Genomic DNA, 25,027 nt, shown 5'->3' with positions numbered 1-25,027 from the left:
CCATGGCTCTGAAAGATTTAGTTAAATTAATTGAAACCAACGGCGTACTGTAGTTTTGGGCTCAACATTGGTAGGGACAATATGGCATAACGTGCGTGTACAGTTTTTGATGGGGGCGGGACATTCATAATTACCAATGTAAAATAAATCTGTATTGACTTATACTAAATTTTAAGTGTATTGGTTCAGCCTACACCGTTCAATTCAAACCTTTGTTCATAAAATTACTATAGAAACATTTTGAAAACTTCCAGAAAAAAAGTCCGGATTTTTTTTTAGCAAATTTAAATTGCATTATTTGAACATAACTTGAATTATATTAACATACACAATAAGCACAAGATTGTTTATAATCTCTTAACTATCCAGGAATGCAATAAATAAATAAATAAATAAATAAATAAATAAATAAACATTTGTCTTAAGACCACTCAACAATGTCTAAATAAAGAAACAAACAAACAAAACAAAAAAAAAACCATCTTTGTCTGGGAATAACAAAAATGGGTAACACTTTACAATAAGGGTCCCTTAATTAACATTAGTTAATGCATTTTTAAACAGTAACTAATGTTTAAGTAACATTACAATAATTCATATAATCCCTTCTTTCACATTTATTAATATATTACAGTAACATTAGTTAATGCATTTGTTAATGCGTAACCAGACAGTAACCAATAGTTTGGTAGGGAAAAAAAAAAAATATATATATATATATGTGTGTGTGTGTGTGTGTGTATATGTATACATATATATATGTGTGTGTGTGTGTGTGTGTGTATATATATATTAGGGCTGTCAAACGATTAACATTTTTAATCGAGTTAATTACAGCTTAAAAATTAATTAATCGTAATTAATCACAATTAATCGCAATTCAAACCATCTCTAAAATATGCCATATTTTTCTGTAAATTATTGTTGGAATGGAAAGACACACGACGGATATATACTTACAACATACTGTACATAAGTACTGTATTTGTTTATTGTAACAATAAATCCACAAATGGCATTAACATTCTTTCTGTTAAAGTGATCCACGGATAGAAAGACTTGTAGTTCTTAAACGATAAATGTTTTCGTTACAAGTTATAGTAACTTTATATTAAAACCCCTCTTCATGTTTTCGTTTTAATAAAATTTGTAAAATGTTCAATCAAAAGTAGAGTTAATATAATAATGAGAAGAATAAAAATAACAATAATAAAAATAGAGTGACCAAAGTCTAAGTTTTACGTGTATTTTGCATAGCTATTTTGATATGGAATGCCAGTTTATTTTGCATTGTTGTTTAACTGTGTGTCATAATAGGGCCTAATTACTATAGACTGAAGTGCTTTTCTTTATGTGAACATTTTTTTTTTTTTTTTTTTGGAGAGATAGGAATATTATTTTTGTTGTGCTTTCACTAAACGATACTTACAGTGGGGAGAACAAGTATTTGATACACTGCCAATTGGGTTTCCTGTATGTTTGTTGTGAAGGAGTTGCCAATAAACGGCGTGGTCCAAAGAACGCCTGTGTCCACTCGTCTTTATAAGATATATATCTGCACATATCTTACCCAAAATACAACAAGAGACACATAATTGCCACTAAAAGAAAGAAAACTTACCGAAATATGTGTGAACACAAATAGCAATTTGCATTGCATTGTGAATACAGCATAAATGTCTCACAACTACTAATTCTCCCACGTTGAGAAGAAATAACATGAGTATGGAACGGCGCTGCCCCCAAGCGGCCGGTGAGATTCTCTTCACTCTTAATGTCCATGAACGGCCTCATTGTAATCTGTTTGAGGCAATATGCGAGATGGTCATTCACCCAAGCGCCAGCAGAGGGCGGCAAAACTCCATAACGACAAGGGAGCGTTTCACTGTACTGTCATTTAAATCTATCTGAGCGGGACATCTGCGTTAATTGCGTCAAATATTTTAACGTGATTAATTTAAAAAAATAATTAACGCCCGTTAACGCGATAATTTTGACAGCCCTAATATATATATAATACATCACTTAACATTAATTTGCATATACATTAGTGCAATAATTCACAGTTATAATGTATACTTATATGAGTAAATTAATATATTATTTCAAATTGAGGAACATTACCCTGTGAGTCCTTGGGTGCTGCAACCCCAACTTTAGGTATGGTATTATTTAACATTAACGTGCCTCATAAGTATCAATTAACCATAGTTAACTATAACTGAATATGGTTTGGCCCCTTATTGTAAAGTGTAGCACACGTGTCCCTTAAGTAAGAAATTATAAATGCTGAAGTCCCCCCCCCCCCCCCCCCCTTAACCTTTATTAAGCATTACTGAATGCTTGTTGGACCCTTATTGTAAAGTGTAGCACACGTGTCCCTTAAGTAAGAAATTATAAATGCTTAAGTTCCTCCCCTTAGCAATAATTATATATTACTGGATGCCCTTATTGTAATGTGTAACACATGTAACCCTTGGGGTTCAGATAAGATGAACCATGAATAGTTTAAAACTTCAAATGAACGAAGTTAAAGCAAACACAACAAAAGACTTGTACATATATTATTGAAAACAAATGTTGAAATTAAAATGTCATCTCTAAGAACGTTTTATTGTTTCAATAAAATATATACAAGTCTTTGGTTGTGATTGCTTCAAATTCATTCATTTGAACTATTCATTGTTCATCTTATCTGCACCCCAAGGGTTACATGTGTTACACAATAAGGGTCCAAGAAGCATTCAGTAATGGTTGATAAAGGTTAAGGGGGGGAACTTAAGCATTTATAATTTCTAAGTTAATGGACAAATGTGCTACATTTTACAATATGGGTCCAAAAAGCATTCAGTAATGGTTAATAAAGGTTAAGGTGAGAACTTAAGCATTTATAGATTATTAGGGCTGTCAAAATTAACGCGTTAACGCGCGGTAATTAATTTTTTAAATTAATCACGTCAAAATATTTGACGCAATTAACGCACATGTCCCATTCAGACAGTATTCTGCCTTTTGGTAGGTTTACAGCAAGGCTTTTTATGCTGTCTAACAGCGAACTCTTGTGGTCGCTTTGCGACATGGTTTACTTTTTTCTTGCCAGTTCTATACAAGAGAGTCTGGCTGCAGCCCGCCTCTGTTGTGCTTATATGATCCTTGGACAAGATTTGTCCGTAAGTATGGTTGTTGTAAAGAATGTACATATTATGTTAATAAGCGAAATGTTATATTTTTTGTATGAGACGCTTTTTGTTTATGTTTAGTTAACCTGTATAGCGTGCTAAGCTAACGTTGTTGCTGATGCAATGCTTGTGTACTTTTTTTTGTAGCTTTACGACGGTCTAAAGAGGACAATGGTTTGAGGCCATTTTATCAATAAACCAGATGAAAAAGGAAGAAGTCAGATTATTAAGGCGTCGTTCACTAGCTGTCTACCTTTGGAAAAAGTAGACGCTTCGGCGTGAGGACAGCATAGACAGATTTAAATGACAGTAGAATGAAATGCCCACTACAGTCCTTATGTACCGTATGTTGAATGTATATATCAATCTTGTGTCTTTTCTTTCCATTCCAACAATTTATTTTACAGAATATATAAATAATTCACAGAAAAATATGGCATATTTTATAGATGGTTTGAAATGCGATTAATTGCGATTAATTACGATTAATTAATTTTTAAGCTGTAATTAACTCGATTAAAATTTTTAATCGTTTGACAGCCCTATTTATAATTTCTTAGTTAAGGGACACACGTGCTACACTTTACAATAAGGGTCCAAAAAGCATTCAGTAATGGTTAATTAAGATTAAGTAATATTTATACTTTTGTACGTTAACGTGAAATAATACCACATACTTAAAGTTAGGTTCGCAACACCCAAGGACTCACAGAGCAATGTTTCTCATTTTAAAATAATATATTCGCTTACTAGTACCAGTATACATTACTAACTATTTATTAATGCACTAATGTATATGTGAATTAATGTTAAGTAAACTGTTATATATATATATTTTTTTAATTTTACCAAACCATTAGTTACTGTCTGGATATGCATAAACTAATGCATTAAATAGTGTTAATTAATGTATTAATACATGTTAGATAAGGGATTATGTGAATTATTGTATTGTTACTTAAACATTAGTTATTGTCTAAAAATGCATGAACTAATGTTAATTATGGGACCCCAAATGTAAAGTGTTAACCAAAAATGAATAAAAATGGAGCCATCATTCAGGTAAAACACTACTGTTTTTGTCCACAAGCACAGCAAAACAAAACAAAAAAACCACACAAAAAAAAGTAAAGTAAGCTCCTGTGGGCTGATTTACAACCACATAAATAACATAAAAATAAATAAATAAATAAAATAAAAAAGTAAAATTTACTGAGGATTGGGTTAACCTCGGTTCATTACATTTCTCACAGATTAATTAACATTAACAGTAGAAAACAAATATAGGAGGACACTTCTCTCTAAGTAGCTTCCTACTCGAGTTTTAGCAGGTTAGAAAGTTCACACAATTTAATAGTATGCCAACTCTGATGCAGGTCAGACTTTCAGTAGCAAAATTAGTGGTGTGTTCCCCACTTCCACAACATTGACGTCTTTTTATATTTCTTACAAAACTTATAATATGACTAACATTTCTGATATCTAATGTGTGTGTGTGTGTGTGTGTGTGTGGGAGCATTTAGGAGGAAAAAAATTAGGCACATTCAGCAAGTAAAAATAATGAAAATACTTCACTTATAATGGTGGGGTCATTTACAACAACGAAAACATGGGAAAACAATCTAAATGACCAATATAACAGAAGTCATTATAAAACGCAAATAAGGTTGCTTAAAAGTTGGTGGCGACAATTTGAGCATCCTGAAAAGTTGCAAGTGTTTTTTCTCCCTACCGTCCCTTATGCAAACCTACGCCCTTGATTGAAACACACCCTGGCTATTTTTGGATCATTTCAACATGATTGCAACACGACAACAATTTCTTGATGTGTTTCAAGATTTCTTTCATCTTTAAACCGTATATAATCGGATTAAACATTGGACTGCACACTAATATAAGCAGAGTCATGATCAGTCGCAAAAGTTTTGGAAGCTCCGTCTCCAAAATTCCTATCATGACATCAAAGACAATCAAACAGGCGAAGAGGATTAAAACAATCAAGTGGGGTAAACACGTATCGATGGCTTTTGTCCGAATTTCTCCTTGGCTGCGAAACGCCACTGTGAATATCTTTATATACGTGAAGAGGATAAACAGCACGGGTACGAGAGCCATGTCCATTATAACAATAAAACCCCACACCATCAGAGATGTCGGCGTCGTGCAGTGAATCTTAACAATTGTAGTATTGCAAAAAATCCCCCCTAAAATGAAACTACAAAGTTCTTGTTTGGACTGAATAATCACTGACACCGACACATGACAGGCAGGCAGAAACCAGGCCAAAGCCAAGAAAATGCAGACACGGGTTTTACTCATTAGGGATGCGTATTGCAGTGGCTTACAGATGGACACGTATCTGTCATAAGCCATTTCTGACAACAACATTAAATCAGCGGCAGCCAAACTGTAGAAAATCTGAACCTGTAACAAACACACGGAGTAAAAAGCGCTCTGCTGATGAGACAAGACATCCACAATGAGTTTAGGGTAGATAGTAGTACTGATGAAAAGTGAGTTGAGAGACAAAGCTGCAATGAAAATGTACATTGGTTCATGAAGGTTCCGGTGAATCCTGATGACATAAATAATGATAAAATTAGAGCATATGATGAGAATGTAGACTGCCACCAAAAACACAAAGTAAACATATCTGTACTTGTCTATGTCTATGAAGCCACCAAGACTCAGCACCCGTGTTCCGTTCCGTTCCATCGTCACACCACAAGAGTTAAGTGCTGCTGCGGATGCTTGTAGATGAAGATAAAGAAGACATCTATGGTTAGTGATCAGGTTGATGATGGCTTGCGATTGGTCACCAGGTTGAGGAGGTGTTCCATATCTCCCCTTTGTTGCCTTCAACTCCCCGGGAGGCGGAACACCAACTTGTCAGGGTGAACTTGATCAGTGATGAAAAAGTCCTATAATTCACATACCGTTATTTTCGGACAATAAACCGCTACTTTCTTCCTCCATTTTGAAACCTGCGGCTTGTAGTCCAGTGCGGCTTATTTGTTGATTTATTTGGGTTAAAAGGCAGGGGTGAAAGTGGGCCAGAATGGTCAGGAACGCAGTTCCGGTATAAGATTCAGGGCCAGAACGCAGTTCCGGTACAGGGCCGGCCCAGGCCATTTGGGGGCCCTAAGCAAAATAATGCAAAGGGGCCCATATTTTTGGCCCACCATTTCCTCACAGTGTACTGTGAAACCCATACATGCAATCCCACCCATACGTCCATATTTTGTATATTAATCAGATTTTGTTGCACTGCATACTTCAAACTTCTCACCCCGAATGATTGTCAGTACTTACAGTAGATAGCGCCAAACCTTTTTCTAAAAGAGGAAAGAAAGAAGTTAAGGAAGAACTTTTATTCTTTTAAGCTTGTAATCAAGTATCAAAACTCACAAAAGTCAAATAAAGCAAACTGTAGTAAACAAAATAGAATATAAATTAAACAATTGTCAGATTGGGGGCCCTCTAGTGCTCAGGGGCCCTAAGCAGCTGCATAGTCTGCGTATAGGCTGGGCCGGCCCTGTTCCGGTAAAAGATTCAGGGCCGTAATGCTGTTCTGGTACACGGTGCTTTGATTCCGAAAATATGACGGTAACTGTCAAAACGCTATGTGGAAAAAAAAAAAAAAGCTAAGCAGCCACACATGCATTTCATCTCCAAGAACTAAACAATCTACCAACATCAGATTTACATACACAAGTGTTAACAACAAGCATAAGGCTACGTTCATACTACAGGTCTTAATGCACGAATCCGATTTTCTCGCGTTTTTCCGACTCGAGTCAGGCATTAACTTGACGGTCTGAACGTGACAAGTCGCATAGAACTGGACCATTTCAAATCCGATCTGGGTCACTTTCGTATGTGGTTCAAATACGATCTGGGCCACATTTTTCCAGACTGTCGCGGCGGTCTGTACTGTCCACTCTCTCAAATCGGATTTCATGCAGCAATTACGTCATCAAATAGCGAGAGAGACGCTTACCGTAGCGGTGCCGCTGTGCGTTATTAGCGCCTAGCTTGCAGTGAACATGGCTTTTGGGGAAGGGCTGAGCTTGACAACAGTCATAAAAAATAAAAATGGGTTGAGGATAAGCCTGAGAATGCTCAGTTTTCTCTCTGCTCCAAGTGAGCAATATTTCAACATCGCCTACACGGCCGAGGTCGGGGCAAACTGCCCGTATGCGTGCACGGACTGTGCGTGCATGCTATCGATCCATATAAACTTTGAATATAAGCCTAAACGGGGATTATTTATGTCTGTTATTTGTGTCCTCCTTTTGAAAAGCAAAATATGACATCCCTGAAATGACGGATGACGTGTGTCATTTGTTTTGATGCTTCTGCGCATGCGGGTCGTCTTGCTCAGCACGTGTCGGACCGCGAATTAGTGCGCATGCGTAATACTTGAACGGTCTCAATGGATAAAGGCAGTCTGACCGGGCACGCCAAAAAAACGGATATGACAAAAAATCGGATTCGTGCATTAAGACCTGTAGTATGAACGTAGCCTAATAAAGTGCTTGTTGTTAACACTTGTATATCTGTTGTAATCTGTTTCCACCAATATTTATTATTTATTCTATTCCACGGACGGCATGGAGGTTTCCCCAGCTGCTGCAGTTATCCGAGTCTGACGATGATGAGTCACGTCAATGTGTGAATGCACGCAGCAAAGCAAAACGCCTGGACTCATTTATCTGTTCAATTGGCTGACATACACGTGATCAGCAGAGATAGTTAGCTCTGATTGGTGCAAATGTGCATGTTTTCTGGAACAGCATTAAAAAAATAAAAATAAAAAAGGTGGTTGAATTGATGCAAAAAAGGGCAATGCAACATAAAATGGATCAAATCTTTAAGAGCAACGAAAGCGTTGAGGAGGCTTATTTATCATATTTAGTTTTATTTGCTATGATTGGGAGGTCTAGAACATCTTAGCTGACAATCTGCATATTTGTTCATTTATGTTAGGCTACTTATTCATTTCCTTATGATTTAAAACAAGTCAATGTTTGCGCAATCATCAAAATATATTCCATTTCACTCTGCATAATATAAGTCATTCGTACTTATTTTCCTGAATGTTACTTATATCTTTGTTATAAAAAAAGAAAAGAAAAAGTAAATGTTTACATTGACTTCAATTTTAACATACATCCTATGTTTTTAAGTAGTTAAAATTGAGATATGGCATTCAGTATGTGAGGAAATGAGGGAAAATAAAAAGTAGGAGATGGAGGTTGGGGTTATCGCTGTTTTAGTTAACTTTTATTTTGCAAATCATTGAAAAAAACACAATTTTGAATGAAAATCAGTTTTTGGATGTGTTGTAGAAAAAGCTGTGCAAAAACAGTTTTCTTAGCATTTCAGTAGTTTAAGAGGTTTGACACCCCCTGCCCAAAATAAAATGAAAGAGGAAAAAAAAAAAAAAATTCTGGCTCCGTGGCGACCTTCACGTCGCAGAGTTCCGGCAAGAAATTCTAGCCACTTTCACCCCTGTTAATAGGTCACACTTTATTTGACAGTTGCGTCATAAGACCGTCATAATCATGACCTGATACTATCATGGGCATTATTAATGCTTATGATAAATGTCATTAAGTGTTATCCGGCCAATTATGTCAATAACTCCATTTATGTCCGGCTTTGATCTTTTACATCCATTCAAAAATGAGATAATTTTCCGGATAACACTAAACGAAATATGTTATAAGCATTCATTAATGCTCATGACAGTGTCATGTCATAACTATGATTGTCTAATGACAGTCTTATGATGCCATTGTCAAATAAAGTTTTACCAAATACCATAACTATTAATGAAACAACTGGAACAGTAACTGAAGAAATAATTGGCATAGAACATGAATTTTGATTATTATTTACATCTGTAGCGCTGCAATTCATGCTAGGAGGCATGTTGGACAACAACAGCGTTGACAGCAGGTGGCAGCAGAGATTGACTGTCTCCCTCAAGGGAATAGTGATAGCCAAATGAAGCTTCTTGAAGAAATGAAGCTTTTCAGCCAATTGGTTCAAAGCTTCATGATGGTTCATTTGGTCTTATGAAGTCGCTGTCAAATAAATTGTTACCGGGTTAATATTTTTTGGTGTAAATATCCCATTATACTGTGAGGACAGCTGTGGCTTATTGTCCAGTGCAGCTTATTTGTTGATTTATTTAGGTTAATCGGTCGCACTTAATCTGACAGCGGCGTCATAAGGCTGTCATAAGACGGTCATAATTAGGACATGACACTATCATGGGCATTACTGAATGCTTATGACAAATGTCAGTAAGTGTCATCCGGCAAATTATGTCACTAACTCTATTTATGTCCGGCTTGGATCTTTTGCATCCATTCAAAAGTGAGATAATTTGGCAGATAACACTAAATGACATCTGTTATAAGCATATATTAATGCTCATGACAGTGTCATGTCATATTTATGATTGTCTAATAACAGTCTTATGGCACCACTGTCAAATAAAGTGTTACCAAACACCACTACTAGCAATTAATGAAACAACTGGAACAGTAACTGAAGAAATAATTAGCACAGAACATGAATTTTGATTGTTATTTACATCTGTAGTGCTGCAATGGATGCAAGGAAGCATGTTGGACAACAACAGTGTTGACAGCAGGTGGCAGCAGAGGTTGACTGTCTCGCTCAAGGGAATAGTGATAGCCAAATGAAGATTCTTGAAGCAATGAAGCTTTTCAGCCAATTGGTTCAAAGCTTCATGATGGATCATTTGGTCTTATGAAGTCGCTGTCAAATAAATTGTTACCTGGTTAATATTTCTTGGTGTAAGTATCCCATTGTACAGTGGGGACAGCTGCGGCTTATTGTCCAGTGCAGCCGATTTATCTATTTATTTAGGTTAATAGGTCACACTTTATTTGACAGCGGCGTCATAAGGCTGTCATAAGACGGTCATAATTAGGACATGACACTATCATGGGCATTACTGAATGCTTATGAGAAATGTCATTAAGTGTCATCCAGCAAATTATGTCACTAACTCCATTTATGTCCAGCTTTGATCTTTTACATCCATTCAAAAGTGAGCTAATTTGCCAGATGAATGACATATGTTATAAGCATTCATTAATGCTCATGACAGTGTCATGTCATAATTATGATTGTCTAATAACGGTCTCATGGCGCCACTGTCAAATAAAGTGTTACCAAATACCAACCAAACAGTAACTTAAGAAGTAATTAGCACAGAACATGAATTTTGATTGTTATTTACATCTGTAGCGCTGCAATGCATGCAAGGAGGCATGTTGTATGACAGCAGTGTTGACAGCAGGTGGCAGCAGAGGTTGACTGTCTCCCTCAAGGGAATAGTGATAGCCGAATGAAGCTTCTTGAAGCAATGAAGCTTTTCAGCCAATTGGTTCAAAGCTTCATGATGGTTCATTTGGTCTTATGAAGTCGCTGTCAAATAAATCGTTAATAATTTTTGGTGTAAGTATCCTATAATACAGTGAGGACAGCTGCGGCTTACAGTCCTGTGCAGCTTATTTGTTAATTTATTTGGGTTAATAGGTCACACTTTATTTGACAGCGGCGTCATAAGACGGTCATAATTAAGACATGACACTATCATGGGCATTACTGAATGCTGATGAGAAATGTCATTAAGTGTCATCTGGCAAATTATGTCACTAACTAACTAACTAACTAACTAACTAACTAACTAACTAACTAACTAACTAACTAACTAACTAACTAAGCCTGCTCGTATCATCAGACATGGTTCCAGTAATCAATGTACTTTGTTGACATGTCTTCAGCAAACTGTTTGCAGACTTTCTTGTGTAACATCTTCAGAAGAGGCTTCCTCCTGGGGGGACAGCCGTGCATACCAATTTGATTTAGAGTGCAGCATATAGTCTGAGCACTAATAGGCTGAACCCCCCCCCCCCCCCCCCCCCCACACACACACACACACACACTCTTCAATCTCTGCAGCAATGCTGACAGCACTCCTGTGACAAGTCACATCACATTTTGGAGGGAAAATGACAAGCAGTACTCAATTTGGACATTTAGGGATGTACGTAGTTTCTATGTAGTGTACTCACTTTTGTTCCCAGGGGTTTAGATATTAATGGCTATATTCTGAGTTGTTTTGAGGGAAAAATAAATTACCTTTATTATATACGCTGCACACAGACTACTTTTCATTGAGTCAAAGTGTCAATTTGTCAGTATTGTCCCATGAAAAAATATACTTAAATATCTGCAGAAATGCGAGGGGTGTACTCACTTTTTTGACATGCTGTATTTCTTTGCGGCCCAGTACCAAATGCACTACGAACCCATACCGGTCCCCGGCCTCGTTGTCTATTATAGGGAGCTGCACACAGAAAAATTATTTATCAATAGAAATATGTTATTTGGATTTATTTTATGGGCATAATGATGGGTCCATTGTGAACATTAACTACCCTAGGTGAGTTTCTGATTTGAAATAATAGGCATGTCTAAAGTTTGCAAATTTTGGCGATAGAAGCCCTTGTTTTGAAGACCTGTTCTCAAAAGCGTCTCTCAACATGCCTGCTTGGATGAGAATATTCTTAAAATTGTCAACGTCCCCTCAGTGTCATGCTGTTACATAGAAAAGCCATTTATTTGGCTGGCAGTGCCAGATCCAAAAAGCCATCAGCAAATGATAATGTTTTGTTTAAAACTAGGGCTGTCAAAATTATCGCGTTAACGGGCGCTAATTAATTTTTAAAATTAATCACGTTAAAATATTTGACGCAATTAACGCACATGCCCCGCTCAGATTAAAATGACAGAAGTGTAATGTCTGCTTGTTTCTTGTTATTTCGCGCCCTCTGCTGGCGCTTGGGTCCAAATGATTTTATGAGTCTGGGGAGTGAGTTTGGTGTAATGACATCAACAATGGTGAGCTACTAGTTTATTTTTTGATTGAAAATTTTACACATTTTATTGAAACGAAAACATTAAGAGGGGTTTTAATATAAAATTTCTATAACTTGTACTAACATTTATCTTTTAAGAACTACACGCTTTTCTATCCATGGATCGCTTTAAGAGAATGTTAATGATGTTAATGCCATCTTGTTGATTTATTGTTATAATAAACAAATACAGTACTTATGTACCGTATGTTGAACGTATACATCCGTCTTGTGTCTTTTCATTCCAACAATAATTTACAGAAAAATATGGCATATTTTATACATGGTTTGAATTGCGATTAATTACGATTAATTAATTCTTAAGCTGTAATTAACTCGATTAAAAAATTTTATCGTTTGACAGCCCTAGTTTTAATATAAAATTTCTATAACTTGTACAAACATTTATCTTTTAAGAACTACAAGTCTTTCTATCCAGGGATCGCTTTAACAGAATGTTAATGTTAAAGCCATCTTACACCCAAGATGGCATTAACATTAATGGCACCCAATTGGGTGCCATCAAACACCTAATTAATGTTATAATAATGATAAAAAAATTATTATAACAATAATTTTGTTTAGTATTGTTATGATAAACAAATACAGTACTTATGTACAGTATGTTGAATGTATATATCCGTCTTGTGTCTTATCTTTCCATTCCAACAATAATTTACAGAAAAATATGGCATATTTTATACATGGTTTGAATTGCGATTAATTACGATTAATTAATTTTTAAGATGTGATTAACTCGATTAAAAATTTTTATCGTTTGACAGCCCTATTCAATACATATAAAACAGTATGTTAAAAATGATTCCACAATATGGGTATGATACTATTTTGTTTTACTATAACTGTTATTTGCTTAACTCATTAATCATCTTGTTGACAGAAGACCTATAATTTAAGTTGTGTATACGTGGCAAAACAAGCTGTGCCTATGAGAATACCTAATGACGACCCAGTGGTCACAGTTGTTTTTTGTTTTTCAGACCGGGTTCTCTCAGGAGAGACCACCGGCTAAACATTTACTGGCCCCTGGGGCTGAACTTGTTTTTACACCATCTTTATGTCACTCACTGGCCGCTACGATCCTAAGGGATCAAACAAGTATCTAAGCTAACATAAATTAAGCTAAGGAAATTTCAATGTAATCAGTGGGTCATCATTAGTTCTTCCCTCAGGCCCAATTCGTTATTCTTTGGACTGAAATGGTACATGTACTGACTCAGACTTTTTGTTACACAGCATACTCATTACCAGTGTTGTGCATTAAGGCGTTCAATAAACAATCGATCGTTCATAAACATGTTCATATTTTGGCCAAACGTGAATTGAACGCATTGTAGCGAACAAGGACGTGAGTCAGAGGCAGCGTGTTAAACCAAACAAAACAAAAGTTGATCTAAATACTTTGTTATATTCCCTTTGTTGGCAATGACAGAGGTCAAAACATTTTATGTAAGTCTTCACAAGGTTTTCACACACTGTTGCTGGTATTTTGGTCCATTTCTCCATGCGGATCTCCTCAAGAGCAGTGAATTTTTGGGGCTGTTGTTGGGCAACACGGACTTTCAACTCACTCCATTTTTTTTTTTTTAATGGGGTTGAGATCTGGAGATAGCTAGGCCACTCCCAGACCTTGAAATGCTTCTTACAAAGCCACTTCTTTGTTTTCCAGGCAGTGTGTTTGGGATGATTGTCATGCTAAAAGACCCAGCCACGGCTCATCTTCAATGCCCTTGCTGATGGAAGAAGGTTTTCATTCAAAATCTCTCGATACGTGGCGCTATTCAACTTTTCCTTCACACGGATCGGGCGTCCAGGTCCCTTTGCAGAAGAACAGCCGTAAAGCATGATGTTTCCACCCCTTGCTTCACAGTAGATATGGTGTTCTGGGGATGTAATTGAGCATTGTTTCTCCTCCAAGCAGGAGAACTTGCATTTCTACTAGTGTTGCACCGATACCATTTTTTGGCCCCGATAATGATAGTGAATGTCTTAGACTAACCGGTACCCTTCCGATACCACTCCGTTTGAAATATATATATATATATTAGGGCTGTCAAACAATTAAAATTTTTAATCGAGTTAATTACAGCTTAAAAATTAATTAATTGTAATTAATCGCAATTCAAACCATCTATAAAATATGCCATATTTTTCTGTAAATTATTGTTGGGATGGATAGATAAGACACAAGATGGATATATACATTCATTTAATTCATATTTAATTCATTCATATTTAATATGCTAAAGCCTTAAAATTCCCCTCTCAACAATTAAAAATATCGTGGGAAGCAATGTGGGGAAGAAAGATAGTAGCCGATCGTTTTCTTAACACCATATGTTATTTCTCAACGAAGAGAAGATATATCCATGGTGTCATAATAAACAAATACAGTACTTATGTACTGTATGTTGAATGCATATAGTCGTCCGAGTTTTATTCATTTTTTTCTTAATGCATTGCAAAAATGCATATGATCAGGAAAAATTATCGGGAATGATTGGAATTGAATCGGGAGCAAAAAAAAAAAGCATTCGGATCGGGAAATATCTGGATCGGCAGATACTCAAACTAAAACGATCGGGATCGGATCGGGAGCAAAAAAACATGATCGGAACAACCCTAATAAGTACTGTATTTGTTTATTATAACAATAAATCAACAAGATGGCATTAACATTATTAACATTCTGTTAAAGCGATCCATGGATAGAAAGACTTGTAGTTCTTAAAAGACAAATGTTTAGTACAAGTTATAGAAATTTTATATTAAAACCCCTCTTAATGTTTTCGTTTTAATAAAATTTGAAAAATTTTCAATCAAAAAATAAACTAGTAGCTCGCCATTGTTGATGTCAATCATTACACAATGCTCATGGGTGCGAAATCCCCATAAAATCAGTCGCACCCAAGTGCCAGCAGAGGGCGACAAAACTCCCAAAAACACAAGTAACAAGTGGACATTTCACTGTGCTGTCATTTTAATCTGTTTGAGCGGGGCATGTGCGTTAATTGCGTCAAATATTTTAACGTGATTCATAAAAATAATTAATTACCGCCCGTTAACGCGATAATTTTGACAGCCCTAATATATACGTATATATTTATATATATACACACGCAACTTAGCCACTTAGCTTACTTCTACAGCACTTTCGAAGTTTTGAAACAGGTCTCAAGTTACTGCGACATTTTTTTCAGTCGAAGACAAGTAAAGTAGACGAAGTGAACTGACCAGGGTTTGTTGCTCGGTCCAGCCACCTTCCTCTGGATAGTAGTCCCGCTGTTACAGCCTCAAACTATTTGTGTTCGTTCAAATTTTCACCTTCAAATGTTTCATCAGGTTTGCGATATTGAAACAGGCTGAATTAACTCCTCCAGCTGAAACTTTCAGGCCGCAAATGTGGCATGCAGCCTTTGTACTCGACGGAGTTTCTATGCTGAAATATTTCCAGAATGCCGACATTTCTTCTCCTGGTTTCCTCCATATAAAAAAGCTGTCCCGGCATCGGTTAAGAGCGGCTATTGCCCTTCTCTCATTGGTCTGGAGCAGGCCAATAGCGATAGCTGCTTGGCATGCAAAGTGATCACGAGTCATCACACAAAACTGAGTGTAGTGAGTGTCAGGAGAAAGAAGGCTGCGTTCAAGTGATACCAGTAAATGGTATCGGTGGTCTATTTCTTGGTACTCGCTGATACCGATACCACCATTTTAGTGCTGTATCCCCCCCCCCCCCCCCCCCACACACACACACACACACAGTAACCATGAACTTTAGTTCAAAAGTGAACTGAACAGTTCATTTTAAAATTTGTGAACTGCAATTTGAACTACTTCATGTAGAAAATAAACTTTCCCAACACTGTTCAGAACACGTTCATGCATACATCATGGTTTTCAATTTTGATATGAGACAAAAAAATAAAGATTGTGAGTGTTTTTGCAATCACAGTAAAGTAACTAAAACATTTATTCCCCTGCAGAGATGGTGGACGTACTCAAAGGCGTGAACCTGCTGGAAACCCTTAAAGACTCTATGGAGCATAATAATTTGTCCGAGGTCAAAGACGCGGTGGAAGACCTCCTCATCAGCAGGCTCAACTTGGCTGTGGCGGGTGAGTGTTCGGTGGAGAAAACCACCTTTATCAACTCACTTCACAGAATCTCTGCTGGTGACGAAGGGGTGGTTCCCTCGTCGTCGGTCGCCACTGAGGACTTGAGGTGCTATCCTAACCCCGCTCACCCCGACTTCCGGATGTGGGACCTTCCGCCAATCCCCATTGTGACTCCATTCGAGCCCGATGTCTACATGGATGCCGTCAAGTTCCTCCGTTACAATGTGGTCTTCCTAACATTCACAAAGACTCCTTCACCGAGCTTGGTGTCAGTGGTGCTGCGGGCCCATGCACTGCAGATCCGGACAGTCTACTTGACTCTCTTGGTTTCTGGGAAAAATCAAGATCTGGATTCCAAAAGAAGAGCTAGCATGGATGCTCTGACATCCCAGGGTGTCACACAGGCTAAAGTTTACTTGGTCAACCCGTCTTCACTGGAAACGTTGGACTTCCCTGCCTTGCTGGAAGACCTGGCCAAAGAACTCCCAGAGATCAGGTGGTAACGATAGGGTTTTTACTTAATCATGGACTCAAGTAGACCTCTTGAGTCATTGTTTGCATGACTCTGACTGGGTTGAACAAAAACAAAAACACCTGAAACGGGACTTGTACTTGTGAGTTGAAGGTCTACCGCTCATTAAGCAAATTCCAGTCGATGACACGAATGAGCTAGGCAATTTCTACTCAATTCTAAAAGGGGTTTTGACCAAACACAACTGAACAGAGGAGTTAGCAACTGACCACCTCATAACTGTTATTATCGGGGGGAAAATGGTTTGGTTTACTGGGCAACCATTCTGTGGTAATTGGTAGAGTTGTCTGATAACACTATGTAAAACATATTTTGTTCCCAGGTTCTAAGTGGTATTTCTTAGTTTGTTTCGTCGCATTGACATATGAAAACACTTTTGTTCCCCAAAAAGTTTGGGTTTGTGGTCACAACATAGAAATTGTATTTTCCACTTTTCTTTACTGTTGTACATTCGAAGCTTTCTAAGCGAAGCTGGTGTATTTTCCAGCGGTGAAAACGAACACTGCTCAATAAGCTAGCGTGCTAATAGCGAGCTAACGGAAGGGAGGGGGGCGCAAACAAGTCTAAGGGCAACAAAGGAAAGTGAACCACATATACACTATAGTACAGTGCCCTCCATAATTATTGGCACCCCTGAAAAAGATGTGTTTTTTAGCTTCTAATATTTTTTTTTAATTCAAATAATATTTCAAAAAAAAAAAAAAGAGAAAAATCCAACCTTCATTCATTCAGTGGGGAAAAAATCCCACATAGAGAAAAAATTATTTGACATCAAATAATGTGTGTCACAATTATTAGCACTCCTGGTGTTAATACTTTGTACACCTTTTGCCAACAAAACAAGGTCTGGGGACTGAGATGGCCATGGGAGGAGTTTGATTTTGTGTCTGGTGAACCATTTCTGTGTAGATTTGGCCATATGTATAGGGGTCATTGTCTTGCTGAAAGACCCAGTGACGACCCATCTTCAGCTTTCGGGCAGAGGGCAACAGATTTTGATTTAAAATGTCCTGGTATTTCATTGATCTCACACAAAAATACACACGGTCCCAGGCTTCAAATGGGACCGTGTGCTTTGGTCAGATTAGACCAAGATTGAGCAACAAACACTCTAAGTGGGTCTGGCGTGCCACGAAAGATGCGCATGCTGAAAAGCACCTCATACCCACTGTGAAGAATGAGGGTGGGTCAGTGATGCTGTGGGGCTGTTTCGCTTCCAAAGGCCCTGGGAACCTTGTTAGGGTGCATGGCATCATGATTGCTTTGAAATACCAGGACATTTTAAATCCGTTGCCCTCTGCCCGAAAGCTGAAGATGGGTCTTCACTGGGTCTTTCAGCATTTTGTTGTGGCTATGTGTGTGGCAAAAGTGATTATGTGTTATCACAGCTGGTGTGAGTAGCGACTCAAAAAGCTTTTCTTATAAGTCTCTTAAAAGGATACATTGCTAAGGTGTACATGGTAGCAACAATTGGCGCACACAAAGGTCACTGTAAGTTTCATCAGACATGAATGTATGAGAAAAATCAAACATGTTGTACATATTTTATCCCAAGATTAATGTCTCCACAACGAAAACATGCTTATTATTCGTTTTATACAGAATCTTTTCCATATACTCAGTGAACTAGAAATTTGAGTCAGGAGCTCGGTAGACACCGCAGATAATTATGTTTTCACAATTGGGGATTAGGAGCTCATTTGTAATACATTCCAGGAGATTGTCAATCATAATTGCAACACCCCTCCCCCTTAGATGCCCGATTCATTTGTGTCATGTTATATCAAATTAAAGTCAGAGCCTTTGCTATCTTTAGTAGATAATCCTTAATGTGTTCAAGATTCTTGTAGAGACTCCTGCCGTTGATAAGTTTCAGCTTACCGTCCACATCCACAAGTTGTTATGTACGCTGTGTAGTATTTACAGTTATCCAGCTATTGTAGTCAGCTGGTCAAGACTCGTAATAGCTTTAATCTTCATATCTTGCGTCTTGACCAGGATCCTGCAATCCGAACCCAGGTGTTGGCTATTATCCCAGCTTTCTTGAGTTGACGTGCTTTTCTTGCAATTTCGGCATTTCGGCGAGTCAAGTTGTCATTCAAAAAAATCTTCGACTCTTTCAGGTGGTGGCGCTGGTTAAGCAGGGCAGTCTCGGTCTTGTGGTCTGCCAGCTACATGAGCACCGTCGCCGGGCCTGTCCCCCCAGATGGGAGCAGAAGGCAGCGACGGATGTCCAGCGGTTCCATGATGAAAATCTTTTAAAAGGGTAAATATATGAAAAAGAAAATGTCGACCACTCCTTGATGTCTGCGATTTCTGCATCGCGTCCCTTGTTATATTGCCATGTTTCACTCATAAAATCCCCCCAAAATCCAGCTGTGGGCATTCACAACTATGTCTTGACACTCGGTGATACATGCTACATAGAGTTTTTGGATTGAAACAAGGTAAGTACGTGATAATACAGTGCCTTGCAAAAGTATTCGGCCCCCTTGAACCTTGCAACCTTTCGCCACATTTCAGGCTTCAGACATAAAGATATAAAATTTTAATTTTTTGTCAAGAATCAACAATAAGTGGGACACAATCGTGAAGTGGAACAAAATTTATTGGATAATTTAAACTTTTTTAACAAATAAAAAACTGAAAAGTGGGGCGTGCAATATTATTCGGCCCCCTTGCGTTAATACTTTGTAGCGCCACCTTTTGCTCCAATTACAGCTGCAAGTCGCTTGGGGTATGTTTCTATCAGTTTTGCACAACGAGAGACTGACATTCTTGCCCATTCTTCCTTGCAAAACAGCTCGAGCTCAGTGAGGTTGGATGGAGAGTGTTTGTGAACAGCAGTCTTCAGCTCTTTCCACAGATTCTCGATTGGATTCAGATCTGGACTTTGACTTGGCCATTCTAACATCTGGATACGTTTATTTTTGAACCATTCCATTGTAGATTTGGCTTTATGTTTTGGATCATTGTCCTGTTGGAAGATAAATCTCCGTCCCAGTCTCAGGTCTTGTGCAGATACCAACAGGTTTTCTTCCAGAATGTTCCTGTATTTGGCTGCATCCATCTTCCCGTCAATTTTAACCATCTTCCCTGTCCCTGCTGAAGAAAAGCAGGCCCAAACCATGATGCTGCCACCACCATGTTTGACAGTGGGGATGGTGTGTTCAGGGTGATGAGCTGTGTTGCTTTTACGCCAAACATATCGTTTTGCATTGTGGCCAAAAAGTTCAATTTTGGTTTCATCTGACCAGAACACCTTCTTCCACATGTTTGGTGTGTCTCCCAGGTGGCTTGTGGCAAACTTTAAATGAGACTTTTTATGGATATCTTTGAGAAATGGCTTTCTTTTTGCCACTCTTCCATAAAGGCCAGATTTGTGCAGTGTACGACTGATTGTTGTCCTATGGACAGACTCTCCCACCTCAGCTGTAGATATCTGCAGTTCATCCAGAGTGATCATGGGCCTCTTGGCTGCATCTCTGATCAGTTTTCTCCTTGTTTGAGAAGAAAGTTTGGAAGGACGGCCGGGTCTTGGTAGATTTGCATTGGTCTGATGCTCCTTCCATTTCAATATGATGGCTTGCACAGTGCTCCTTGAGATGTTTAAAGCTTGGGAAATCTTTTTGTATCCAAATCCGGCTTTAAACTTCTCCACAACAGTATCTCGGACCTGCCGGGTGTGTTCCTTGGTTTTCATAATGCTCTCTGCACTTTAAACAGAACCCTGAGACTATCACAGAGCAGGTGCATTTATACGGAGACTTGATTACACACAGGTGGATTCTATTTATCATCATCGGTCATTTAGGACAACATTGGATCATTCAGAGATCCTCACTGAACTTCTGGAGTGAGTTTGCTGCACTGAAAGTAAAGGGGCCGAATAATATTGCACGCCCCACTTTTCAGTTTTTTATTTGTTAAAAAAGTTTAAATTATCCAATAAATGTTGTTCCACTTCACGGTTGTGTCCCACTTGTTGTTGATTCTTGACAAAAAAATTAAATTTCATATCTTTATGTTTGAAGCCTGAAATGTGGCGAAAGGTTGTAAGATTCAAGGGGGCCAAATACTTTTGCAAGGCACTGTATCTCGTTAAAGTCATGGCGTCTGTAATTCTGCTCTCGCGTGCTCTCGCCTCCAGATAGGGTTTTGCTGTTTAAAACCCTTTTTTTTTTATTGGAAATGCCCTCCTGTTGAATTTTTTTCTTCCCCCAGAAAATAGAGATTTTAAGCTTTCCAATGATGTATCACACATGCATATCGGACAATTTTGAAATTTGGCCAAATTGGGGGTCTCAGAGCGGAACTTTTTTGTCATCTGAGTGTTATATATATATATATACATACATATGTATATATATATATATATACAGTATGTATATATATATATATAGTGGGGAGAACAAGTATTTGATACACTCACAATGGGAAAACCCATTGGCGGTGTATCAAATACTTGTTCTCCCCACTGTATATGTATATACAAACCTGCAGAGTTCTCAGCCATTCTGATGATAAAAAATAGACAAAGAAAATATAATACTGTATATTAATTTCAAATATCGATTCTTTTGCTTGGGGATCGATACCTAAAACTTAACGCGCTGGATCGAAATATCGATATTTTGGTATCGATCCGCCCATCATTAAACCGAACCGCCAGTCCCGCGCTGGCGCAGCTCCAACGACCCGAGCCGGCAGAAACCTTACAACCCGGCCAAAAGGCCAAACTCTGCGCATTCACCTTAGTCCTAACCTCTTGTACGGACGCCAGTTTGAAAGCTGGAAAAAGGCTTTGAAGCACGAGTTGACAATTTATTCAGGTTGACAGCGATTATACGGTAAGGCAAACAGAAAATAGACTCAGGCGCGGACTCAGGGTCACCATATCACACGTCAACAAGAGGTTCCTGAGAAAAATGACAGCGATTAGTTAAACACAGTCTTTTTGAAGGCTCTCGCGGGACGGGCTGTGGGCAGAAGAACGGTGTGTTTGGGCGTTGTTTAGGATTATTGTCTGTTTGTGGATTGGACAGGAGGATTCGGGAGTTATTGTTGTCAGGGCAACAAGGGTTGTGGATTTTGCCACCTCAGCTCTACGTGAGTGCTGAGAGTTCACTTCTCGGTGTCGGGTTCCTTCTTATCCAAATGTTACTTGTAAAGACAAGATGTCCTGCCATTTGTTCTGGACTGTCTGGAAGAACTGATTGTGGGAGTTGATGTTGCAGATGTGGCCTTGGAGATGTCTCACTCCTTCAAACTCATTCTACTGATATTCCAATTTTTGAGTTGATCTAATAAAACTCAAAGTAATTCTTGTAAATTAGCAATTTTTCATGATGTTTGTCAAAAAGTATCCTCCCTCCCCATGTTTTGTGCAGACCAAGCCTTGAAAAGCTTCCTTTACAAGTCTGCGTCCAGATGTCTTCATCGCATTTTTGAGCGGCACTCTGCTGTCCGCCATCTTGTGTTGGTCATTCCGGAGTTGCTGCAGGTGCGCCATCTTTCCTTTCGCTATTTTTTTTTATACACTCACAACACTTTGTGCCAATGTTCATGTGTAGAAAACCAAACAATAGCTCCGGTAGTCTGGATATGGAGCTGGTTGCCACACAAGAGGACCCACAGGTATTCATTTACAGTACATACGATTTACCATAGACTTCATAATTGTATTGACGAGTCAATTCGGCCAGCCACTGCGTAACGCCTTCAAGCAGGGGGCCAGGCATCCCTCAGTCCGCTTCAGTTATTCGGAGTCGGTCGTAGCGACACATGCAGCATTCAACGCCAGATTTAGGATAAAAGTACGAAAGCTGTACCGCATACTAACAGGAAGGATTGTCTCAGGAGTGATTTGTTCGAGGATTCAAGGTAATTATTATACTTCTAGTATCATGCATGCATTTTGAAACGTGAAAAAAATCAATGGGAGAAATTAGCTGCTACGGCATTGGCGTCAAAGTTCGCAATATTTACGTAAAATAAATGCTTACTGCAGTTTTTTTTGCTTTTAACCAAGAATCGAGACTGTTTTACGTCCATATCTATAAGGAATTCAGTTCAATTCCTTTATTGTCATTGCAAGCAGAGCAAACAACGAAATTGGAAAGCTACTCCGTGGGACCATAAAACACAAGACAATAAAATAACACACAACTAAAACATACCACTGAATAAAAGACAAGAATAAATTATTGTGCAAAAGGCGCTACATAGCAGCATCATGAAGAATTAGTGCTGTTCAGTATTAAGAACGCGGATGGCCCTGGGAAAAAAATCTCTGAGTCTAGTTGTACGTGACCTCAGGGAGTTAAGCATTTATTTACAAGAATTTTGTACGTAAAAAGCTCTGTTTACATCAGGCGGCAGCTAGCTACATTCACTAACAGACTAGCATTGTACTTTGACATATTTACTATTCGTAAAATAAATGCTAACTGCCCGTTTTTTTTTGTTTTTTTTTAGCTTTTAACGGAGAATCGAGACTTTTTTAAGTCCATATCTATAAATACTTCTGGGATTTAAGCATTTATTCAAAATAATTATCACCGGAAAAGCTCTGTTTACATCAGGCGGCCGCTAGCTACATTCACTGACAGACTAGCATTGTACTTTGACATATTTACTGTTCGTAAGATAAATCCTAACTGCCCGTTTTTTTGTTCTTTTTTTAGCTTTTAACGAACAATCGAGACTGTTTTATGTCCATATCTATAAAGACTTTGGGGATTTAAGCATTTATTCACAAGAATTATCACTGGAAAAGCTCTGTTTACATCAGGCGGCCGCTAGCTACATTCACTAACAGACTAGCATTGTACTTTGACATATTTACTGTACGTAAAATAAATGCTAACTGCCCGTTTTTTTTTTTAGCTTTTAACGAAGAATCGAGACTGTTTTACTGTATGTCCATATCTATAAAGAATTCGGGGATTTAAGCATTTATTCACAAGAATTTTCACCGGAAAAGCTGTTTACATCAGGCGGCAGCTAGCTACATTCACTAACAAACTAGCACTGTACTTCACCGTATTTACTTTACGTAAAATAAATGCTGACTGCCCTTTTTTTTTTTTTTTTTTTTAGCTTTCAACGAAGAATCGAGACTGTTTTATGTCCATATCTATAAAGACTTCGAGGATTTAAGCATTTATTCACAAGAATTATCACCGGAAAAGCTCTGTTTACATCAGGCGGCCGCTAGCTACATTCACTAACAGACTAGCATTGTACTTCGACATATTTACGTGGAATAAATGCTTACTGCAGTTTTTTTTTTTTAGCTTCTAACTAAGGATCGAGACTGTTTTACATCCATATCTATAAGGAATTCAGGGATTTGAGCATTTATTTACAAGAATTTTCAACGAAAAAAGCTCTGTTTACATCAGGCGGCAGCTAGCTACATTCACTAACAGACTAGCACTGTACTTCGACATATTTACTGTACGTAAATTAAATGCTAACTGCCCTTTTTTTTTTTTAGCTTTTAACGAAGAATCAAGACTGTTTTATGTCCATAACTATAAAGACTTTGGGGATTTAAAGGGGATGTAGCGGCAAAGGGGGTGTGAGACATCAATAGAACTGTTATGTGCCAAGATAACAAATACTGATAAAGTTAACAAAAAAATCAATCACATTAATGAGCAATTATCGAAAATAGATCGAAAATGACGAACATTACCGAAAGTGTTCCGGAAATAGCCGAGGCGGAGCTAGGTGCCATTGTTTTTTAACGACGAGAGAGTAGCGTTGGGGTTTGTTTGACCAAAACATCACAACAATGGTTCAAAACTGCTGTGCTATGTGGTGTACAAATAGTTATTTATCGGAATATAGTATCCATGAGTTCCTGAACGCGAAAAAAAAAAGCTGGACTACACAGAAAATGGGTAAAGTTCGTCTGTGCAAAGAGGGCTAATTTTCTAGACACAGCCTCCGGCACGCTTTTCTGTGGTGCGCATTTTCCAACTGAAAGCTTCTCGAACTACGGACAAGTGAAATTGGATTTTGCTAAAAAATTGCTGGTCAAAGGAGATGCGGTGCCGACCATACAGGCACAGCCACCTAAATGTCCCGAGATATCAAGAGAGAGGACGATGACTGGTAAAGGAGGCTAAAGCTAAGCAAAGGAGGGGAGCAGCCAAGTTCGAAATGGCCAGAGTGAGCACTCTTTTATAATAAAAAAAAAATGTC

At 38.1% G+C, this 25,027-nt stretch overlaps 1 protein-coding gene across 2 annotated transcripts in view; it reads right to left on the bottom strand.

Moving 5' to 3' along the window:
* Positions 1–4,195: 4,195 nt before the first annotated feature.
* LOC130914388 (olfactory receptor 6N2-like) overlaps positions 4,196–25,027 on the bottom strand; it is a 41,987-nt gene continuing 21,155 nt past the window's right edge. The window contains exons 2-3 of one of the 2 annotated variants that reach the window (XM_057833533.1): positions 11,485–11,574; positions 4,196–6,100 (exon numbers count right to left, since the gene is read on the bottom strand). In XM_057833533.1, the coding sequence (XP_057689516.1) occupies positions 4,956–5,894 (939 nt within the window). In that variant the 5' untranslated portion in view covers positions 5,895–6,100; positions 11,485–11,574 and the 3' untranslated portion in view covers positions 4,196–4,955. Of the gene's footprint in view, positions 6,101–11,177; positions 11,575–25,027 lie in introns of those variants that run through there. The other variant, XR_009062904.1, reaches the window with a different exon arrangement.

This window comes from Corythoichthys intestinalis, chromosome 4 (assembly GCF_030265065.1).
Source record: "Corythoichthys intestinalis isolate RoL2023-P3 chromosome 4, ASM3026506v1, whole genome shotgun sequence".
NCBI classification, from domain to species: Eukaryota; Metazoa; Chordata; class Actinopteri; order Syngnathiformes; family Syngnathidae; genus Corythoichthys; species Corythoichthys intestinalis.
The sequence above is the reverse complement of the archived record's forward strand: the minus strand, read 5'-3'. Positions and strand labels throughout refer to the sequence as shown.